The sequence below is a fragment of the Physeter macrocephalus genome, chromosome 6 (genome assembly GCF_002837175.3).
Source record: "Physeter macrocephalus isolate SW-GA chromosome 6, ASM283717v5, whole genome shotgun sequence".
Lineage (NCBI taxonomy): Eukaryota > Metazoa > Chordata > Mammalia > Artiodactyla > Physeteridae > Physeter > Physeter macrocephalus.
Genome location: NC_041219.1, coordinates 1,279,646 through 1,288,229, shown reverse-complemented (window position 1 = coordinate 1,288,229; position 8,584 = coordinate 1,279,646). Strand labels below are relative to the sequence as shown.

General features: G+C 44.2%; 1 protein-coding gene across 2 annotated transcripts in view; it reads right to left on the bottom strand.

Moving 5' to 3' along the window:
• TBC1D30 (TBC1 domain family member 30) overlaps nt 1-8,584 on the bottom strand; it is a 91,949-nt gene that overhangs the window by 36,323 nt on the left and 47,042 nt on the right. The window contains exons 1-4 of one of the 2 annotated variants that reach the window (XM_024122967.2): nt 7,483-7,657; nt 4,422-4,483; nt 3,845-3,910; nt 1,032-1,157 (exon numbers count right to left, since the gene is read on the bottom strand). In XM_024122967.2, coding sequence (XP_023978735.1) covers nt 1,032-1,157; nt 3,845-3,910; nt 4,422-4,483; nt 7,483-7,657 — 429 coding nt within the window. Of the gene's footprint in view, nt 1-1,031; nt 1,158-3,844; nt 3,911-4,421; nt 4,484-7,482; nt 7,658-8,584 lie in introns of those variants that run through there. The other variant, XM_024122966.2, reaches the window with a different exon arrangement.

Below are 8,584 nucleotides of genomic sequence, written 5' to 3'. Positions count from 1 at the left end.
CTGGGCCCGTGAGCCATGGCCGCTGAGCCTGCGCGTCCGAAGCCTGTGCTCCGCAACGGGAGAGGTCACAACAGTGAGGCCCGCGTACAGCCAAAAAAAAAAAAAATGTGCATTGCCTTAATTCACAACTTAAATAGAAAGAAAATATTTCAAATATGGAATACTTCATCTCTGGGAAACATATACCTAAATTCCAAATAAACAGCTCAAATGTGGATAATGCAAAGGCTTTTCAAGCATACAATATAAAAGTTCCTTTTTTATATTATATGCTTGAAACAGACCAAGTTAGATGAGAAAATAGCTCCTTTTAGTTAGTACCTCCTCCTGAAAAAAATATCTTCAAATCTGCCAAAACATTAGCCAACTTCTGGTGACCGAAATTTAGATGAAACAACTTTCCTTTTAAAACCTCAGTTTAGCATCACACGTAATGTACTCATATAAAATAAAAAGCATGTGCTAGAGGCTTATGTAAGAGAAAAATAATGGGATTAAATCAAATCAGCATCCTTGGCTTTCGGTGCCAGGCTCTAATCAACTGTAATAATCCACGTAGGTGAACCACAGCTGGCTTGAGCATTTGACCATCTGGTTTAAAGTAAACCCATCAGTCAATCTAACTATCTTCATAAAATGACAGTTAAGAAATTATCAAAATCCTAATAAGTGCCCAATTATTCTAATATGAAGTAGATTGAACTTTAAATTTCTCAGTGACTTTTACATTAAAATCCAGTTAAAAGCACTGACCCATGCTAAAGAAAAAAGGAATTTCAATTTCCTATCATGTGAGCAAAATAAATAAGTTGAATACGAATGGAAACATTTTCTTCTTACTAGCAACATACAAATTTATGAGGACAAGGCATCATCAAGTTCCCCATTAAAAAGCTGTTAACTAATGAAATTAGGAAGCAGGAAATACACGGACATTCAATCCATAAGGCTTGATCCTCTGTCCAGGAAACATCTGGCTCTTAGAATCTTTCTTCTAAGTTAGGACAATAAGCCAAACTTAGGGGCATTACCTTGACTATCTGAATTCCCATCGAGTCATCATCAGGATTACTCCTTTCATTGAAAGTGAAGCGCATGGTTTTGTCCCAATCAATGGCTATACTGTGCAAATAATGATCTGCCAAGGTCAACCAAACCTAAAATATTAATAAAAAAGAATGCTAAAGTAAAATACATAATTTCATTTTTCTTTATCAGGAAATAATGATTGCATCCAATAAGAAAATGAGAGCTGTTACTAGAAGAGATATGGCCTACATGTAGAAATCTCTAAGAACCTCACTGAAAAGTTTGCTGTACTAAACTGTACCAATTAGGGGCTTTCATTTATTCTTTCAATTAATATTGTTGAGTTCCTACTATGTACCAAGCAATGATCCAACCATTAGGGATATTGTTAAGAAAACGAAAACGTTTCAAATTTCATTTCAGTTCATTGGAATAGCTAAATTAGCTTATGAGCTTGTTATACTTGGCTCTGGATGGCGCTCTATGCTTGGGCAAGAGCTTCCTGGTCATCCGTGGAGTATGGGCCTGTTTTTACCATAAGGTGGCCTCTGCCTTTAAATCATTCCTCTCTCACACACAAAAAAAACTGACAGATGGGTTCCTATTATGAATAACTTTTTTAAAGGAATCACTGGATATTTTTACTCCTTTCATTACCTTATCTGGAAAAGCTGTTTCATAATGCCATTTCTAATGTGCATTTTGAGGAACCAAAATGTTCAAATTCTAGGAGTATTAAGACCTGGTTTGTAATACAAATGAACTTATTTACAAAACAGAAAGAGACTCACAGACTTCGAAAACAAACTTACGGTTACCAAAGGGGAAATGTGGGGTGGGGAGATAAATTAGGAGTTTGGGATTAACATATACACACTACTATATATAAAATAGATAATCAATAAGGACCTACTGTATAGCACAAGAAACTCTACTCAATATTCTGTGGCGACCTATATGGGAAGAGAATCTGAAATGAAATGGTTATATGTATATGTATAACTGAATCACTTTGCTGTACACCTGAAGCTAACACAGCATTGTAAATTAACTATACCCCAATATATAATAAAAATTAAATTTAAAAAAAGGAATGGGGGGCTTCCCTGGTGGCGCAGTGGTTGAGAATCCGCCTGCCGATGCAGGGGACGCGGGTTTGTGGCCCGGTCCGGGAAGGTCCCACATGCCGCGGAGCGGCTGGGCCCATGAGCCATGGCCACTGAGCCTGCGCGTCCGGAGCCTGTGCCCCGCAACGGGAGAGGCCACAACAGTGAGAGGCCTGCGTACCACAAAAAAAAAAAAAAAAAAAAAAAAGGAATGGGAATTGTGGTTGCCAAAAAGGAAGGGGGCGGGGGAAGGATAGATTAGGAATTTGGGATTAGTAGATGCAAGCTATTATATATAGAATGGATAAACAACAAGGTCCTACTGTATAGCACAGGGAACTATATTCAATATTCTGTGATAAAGCATAAAGGAAAAGAATATAAAAAAGAATGTATATATATGTATAACTGAATCACTTTGCTGTACAGCAGTAATTAACACAACATTGAAACTCAACTATACTTCAATAAAATTTTTTAAAGAAGGAAAAAAAGACTACATTTATAAATTAATAAGATGGCAATTCAAGTTTTGGTATTTGAACATAAAAAATTTAGCAAGAATAACACTGATTAATATCTCCAGCCATACTTCTCTCTTAAGCATCAGGATCATATGTCAAAATGCTCACTTGACATCTTCAACTTACACATCTAATAGGCATCTCAGCCTTAACATATCCAAAACCAACTGTCTAATCCACCGCCACCCCAACTATACAGACATACACACAAACACACACATCTGCTTGTCCCCTCTCTGGGAAAATAGTAACTCTACCCTTCCAGTAGCTCAGGTCAATCTTGAGTCATTGACATCCCTATTAAACTTTTTATTCAATCCAGTAGGAATTCAAGTCAACCCAGCCGTCAAAATATATTTAGAATCTGACCCCTTCTCTCCATCTACACTACCACAACTCTGATCCATCTCTTGCCTGAATTATCTCAAGTCTCCTACTGGTCTCTCTGCTGCTGCCCTTGTCCTTCATATTCTCAAGTTAGTAGCCAGAGTGGTCCATTTAAAATATAAGTCATATCATGTTATTCTCCTCCTCAAAACTTCCCAATGCTTCTCATCTCACACTGGGCAAAAGTCCTTCTATGACCTGTAAGGTCCTATATGATCTGCCATTCCCCTAAGGTCATCACATTACCTCTAGGACCCTCCCCCCCATTGCTTTCCCTTTTATTCACTGTGCTTCAGCCACCCTGGCCTCTTGCTTTCGCTTGCATACTCCTCAGTGATGCTCTCACCTGAGGGTGTTTCCTGTTTGGAGTACTCTCCCACCGGGTAGCTACGTGGTCAATGGCTCACCTCTTTAAGGGCCCTATTCAAATGTCACCTTGCCATTTAAAATGCTACCTCCTTACCTCCATTCCCCTCTCTCCTTATTCCTTTCTCTGCTTTATTTTTATGCATGGCACTTAGCATCATCTGAAATACTTTATATTATATGCATTGTAAACTCCATGAGGATAAAAATTTTGGTCTGTTTTTTTTTTTCCACTGCTGTATTCCCATTACCTGGCAGAACAGTACCTGGCGTAGAACAGACAATCATTAAATACTTACTGAATAAATGAATAATGAAGAGAGACAGATTTCAAATTACTAAATCTAGAATATCCTTTGTGACATTCCAAACACTTTCAAGAGGGACAAAGTGATGGTCCTTTTGTATTTTAGCCATACAAATCCTCCTCACCTTTCTCCTCCATTCCTTTGGTATTCCTGTTGATAGTCTGGCGACTGCTTTGAGCGCATCATACCACTAGAAAAAAAGAAGAAATGCTGCCAAAGTGATAATATTGACCTGGTTAAGCACTTCCCATCTTGACGTTCGTAGAGCATGATAAAATTTATACAGAACACTGGGGTAAACATTCAGAGCTTCCTTCAGCCAGATATGACTGGTCTAAGGGCTATGACTGCCCCAAGGTCCCCCACTTAGGTACACTTAACACACCCGTGATCCAATTGCAGTACACACACAAAGGCTGGGAACTCCGAAATCAAAACTTGTATTACAGATTCGGAATAACAGCATTTGGTTTTTAATTAATTTTTCACACTTGAACCATTAAAAGAAAGTGCAAAATTTTTCACTGCAAGTATAAATCCAAGTCACTTATAGCTTCACAAGTTATTTTATCTATTAAAACTGACTCATCTTCTTAGGCATATCCAAGCACATGTTAATTTTCCCACTTTGAGAATATACCTCAATGTACCCTGTAGGTATCCCAAAATAAAGGTATTTTCAAAACCAAAAATAAAATTACCTGCTGAAAACCATTTTGACCTAAAGATGGCTCAAGTGTGAACTTCAACTTTGTGTCAACTCCTAAAAGAAAAATACATAAAATAACTGTTATTTGGGGAAAAAATACATTACATCAAAAATAAAACTAAAAATTAACCTGATCCTACTGAGTCATCATAAAATTTTTTAAACATTTATTTTTACTAAATCGTAGTCAATTTTGTTAAAAGAAAAAGTATACTGATTATTAAGATAGAAAAATGTCCTATGGTAATAGAATGAAGCTTATCCCATAGAATGGTGGTTCCACCACTGTCTGGAGTAGTGCAAAAACAAAAAAATGACACCACAGGCCTGGAGTCATGCACTTTAATTCACCTTTGGTTCCTAGAGTCAAACAAATTATTTAACCTGTCTCAGTCTCAATTCTTTACCCTTAAAATGAGGATAACGTCTATCTCAGTTAGTTGTTGCAATAATTAACTGTAAATCACTTAGCACAGTATAATTAATATTTATGAAACTTAGGAAGAGAATTCTCTACTTACAGCAATTTGTTTTCTAGGACACGTGCATGGACTAAGTCTATTAAGGAAACCAGTGAAATATCAAAAGTTATAAAAATAATGTCACTGCCTTCCCACTTGTGGAATAATCCATTTTAACAAGACGATTTTCATGTATTTTTAAATTCTGTCATGGTAGACTTATTCATTAAAGATAAGTTTATACGTTTAATTACAGACTCCAAGCTAAAATATAACTGAACTCTAATTACAAGTTATCTACAACTTTAAACTTCTTTGACTCAAATCCCAAATCTATGGAATAGAAGTAAATAAATAGGAGAATATATAAAGATTATACGCTATATTCATATTGGGCTTTTTTTATTATTGAGGTGAAATTCCATGACAATTTTTTTAACATCTTTATTGGAGTATAATTGCTTTACAATGGTGTGTTAGTTTCTGCTTTATAACAAAGTGAATCAGCTATATGTATACATATATCCCCATATCCCCTCCCTCTTGCATCTCCCTCCCACCCTCCCTATCCCACCCCTCTAGGTGGTCACAAAGCACCGAGCTGATCTCCCTGTGCTATGCGGGTGTCTTTTAAAAAACATATATGGAGTCAAGAAGCTGAAAAGAGATGTGTCTGATTTGCCCAAGCCCGTGACAGTATGAAGATGCCCTTCTTGGAGTCCTAGAAGAATACTGTGTATACATGAGTTGGGTCCTAGATTTCTAAAGTCAAGCTGTGTGTGACAGAGAATCCCAGGCATCCAATCAAGGCCCTGATCATTCTCTTCAGAGCTTCAGGGCCAAAACCATACTCTGCCTAGATAGATAAGATTTCCTTCTTCGAAGGTATATTAAGTACCCCAAAGGATTCCCAATTCTCTGAGATGGTTTAAATTAAGTCCTGCCTCAGTCCAACGCAATGATACAAAGACCAAAAGAGTGCCTCCAGCTGGCGCGCATGATTTAAGACACGATAAAACGGACCTCTTTGTGAGGTTGCTGTCCAGACACAGAGTGCTGAATGGAGGACCGTATAGTCATGACGTTTGCTTTATTATAACAAAGACCAGGAAATTCGGTCTCACGCTCCTATTTCAACCGACCTAAAAGCCTCGGATTCCTTGCATGTATGACCGAATATGCGCCCTTGACTTTTTCGAAGTACCTGCTGGGCACGATGCCGATCGCCTTGCCGAGCTGAAACCGGGCTGGGGTTAGTCAAAATCACAACTATTTTCTCACTATCAAAAATGAGTCACAGGATTTAACTGGAATTGATCATTCGCTGCCTGCAGGCAAAAGCTGAAATCAGGTCATTTCCACCTCTTTTCTTCTAATTGAATAAGGGAGGGGAGAAGGTTTATGTTTCATCTGGTAATCACTGGCTGTTCCGGATTCAGAAATACAAAACACTTTTAACGTGGGAAGGAGGTTTCTTTTTTTAAGGCTAAAGGAAGACGGTGAATAACTACTACAGTCTCTGCAACTAGACACTTCCTTGGGGAGAAAAACAAAGAAACCACGAGGTTCGGAAAGGCAGCGACGTGTTCCACCCTTTGGGGCTCAGTGCCTCGACAGATTCTCCCCTGCAGCCTCAGGACAGCAGGTCCCCAAAGGCGCTCGGAGGCGGGGTGGGGTGGGGTTGGGGGAGGACGAACCCACCTGGAAGCCAGCTGGTGCCACTCCGGGGACAAGTGTGCGCTATGCCCGGGTACGAGTACAGCCGGCTCCCTCTGCAGCCACCCCTAGCCAGAAAGCCTTATGCCCAGGGGCCCGCGCGCCAGGGCCGGGCTCATAAAACCCTGCGGAGGGAGGCCGGGTGGTGGAGCAGGCGCGGAGTTATGCAGCCTGGAGAAGCAGGGATGTGTAAACCCAGGCTGACAACAGAAAGGGCCTAGCCTAGCACAGCCAGGAGAACTCTCAGTCTTTACCTATAGAAAGAATCTCTACTTCGCAGGAGTGTTTCCTGCCCGCTCTCCACCCTGACACACAAATTAGAGGCTCCAGGTGAGACGATCCCGGCACTCACGAAGCAGGGACCCTCAAGAAAATGCACCCGATGTTTTCCTTCGCGGTCACTGCCTCCTCCTCTGACGCCAAGCATCAGACCTGTGCCTTTCTCCGCCTCACACACCTCTTTCAAGGTGTGGCTTCTTGTGGGTCCAAAGCACAACTGGTTGCTCGGCCTCTGATAGCCCGGTTAGCCGCCAACACTTTCCCACCACTCGGAGAAGACCGAGCGCATCGCTCGCCAGCAGCTCCCGGCACAAGCAGGGCTAGACCGCACACAGGCCGTGGGATGGGGGCGCGCGGGCAGCCGGAGGGAGCAGCCGGTCCTCCGCGCCGTGGGAGGCCGCTGCCCCCGCCCAGGCCTCGGTCCGCGCTCTTCCCTCCCAGGCCGACCCAGCCCCGCCTGCTCCCAGCCGCGGTACCCAGCACCGGGCGGCCGGCGGGTGTTCCCCGGCCTACGCGGAGTTCGGCTGAGGCAGAGGCACCAGCTCCGGGGGCGCCACGCTACTTTCCAGTGCCCCATCTGCCGCCCCGGGTCCTCACCCGGCTCCAGGGTGCAGAGCAGCCGGGGCGCGGTCCGGGAAATGCAGCTGCGCTTCTTGAGCACATTGCTCAGGATGGTGCCCACGCCGCCACCGCCGCCGCCGCCGCTGCCGCCCTGCCGCTTCAGGCATCTCCCTCCGCGCCTAAGGGAGCCGGTCAGCTTGTCCTGCCGCATCCGAGAGCGCCCTGGGCTCCCGTGCGGCCGCCTCCGCCTGGGTCCTCACTGTCCCGCCGGTGCAGCGGCTTCGCGCGCGTGGGGCTCGACAAGACCGGTTAGTCGAGGGTCTCTCGAAAGCAGCAAGAGTGCTCGGGGGGTCAAGGGACCCTGCGGAGCACCGCGGGAGCCGCCAAGCGCGGGGCAGCCGGCAGGGATCTGCAGTGCGGAGCCTGCAAGGCTGAGGCAGAAGAGGACTTGGGGCGGGGAGGAGGGCGGGAGCGAGCGAGCGCGCGGAGACGGAGGCAACGCTCCCGCCCCCAATCCCGGCATCACCGTGCGCAGGCGGGGCTGCCTTAGCTCCCGAGGGCCCCGCCAGCTCGCGGCACCTGCGCTGCGGAGCCGCAGAGACCCGGAGCCCGGGAGCGGGCGGCTGAGCAACTGCGCCGGGGGACCAGAAGCAGTGACAATTTCCGTGCTTCTCCCAAGATCTGGGAGGTGCAGGAGGGAGCACCAAAGGGAGCGAGTCTCAGGTGCAGAACGCCAGCGAGATGCAAGTGCCCACCTCATCGGAGCAGCCTTGCAAGAGTCGGTCAACAGACCACAGGAAGAATCTAGCAGCGCGGCGGGCACGTTGGTGGAAGGTGAAGCACCAGCTTCATCCCAAATTGTGTTAAACTCTTTTTCTTGGCATCTTAGAGAGGCATAGGAAGCACGTTAAAATTATTATATTACTATTAATATATACTTTGTATATTAATTAAATCCATAATTATTATTATAATAATGGTTGTTTCTTTTGGAAGAGTAGACTTCAAGATAAAAGTGTTCCATTAAAAGCAGGGTTGTGGGCTTCCCTGGTGGCGCAGTGGTTGAGAGTCCGCCTGCCGATGCAGGGGACACGGGTTCGTGCCCCGGTCCGGGAAGATCCCACATGCCGCGGAGCGG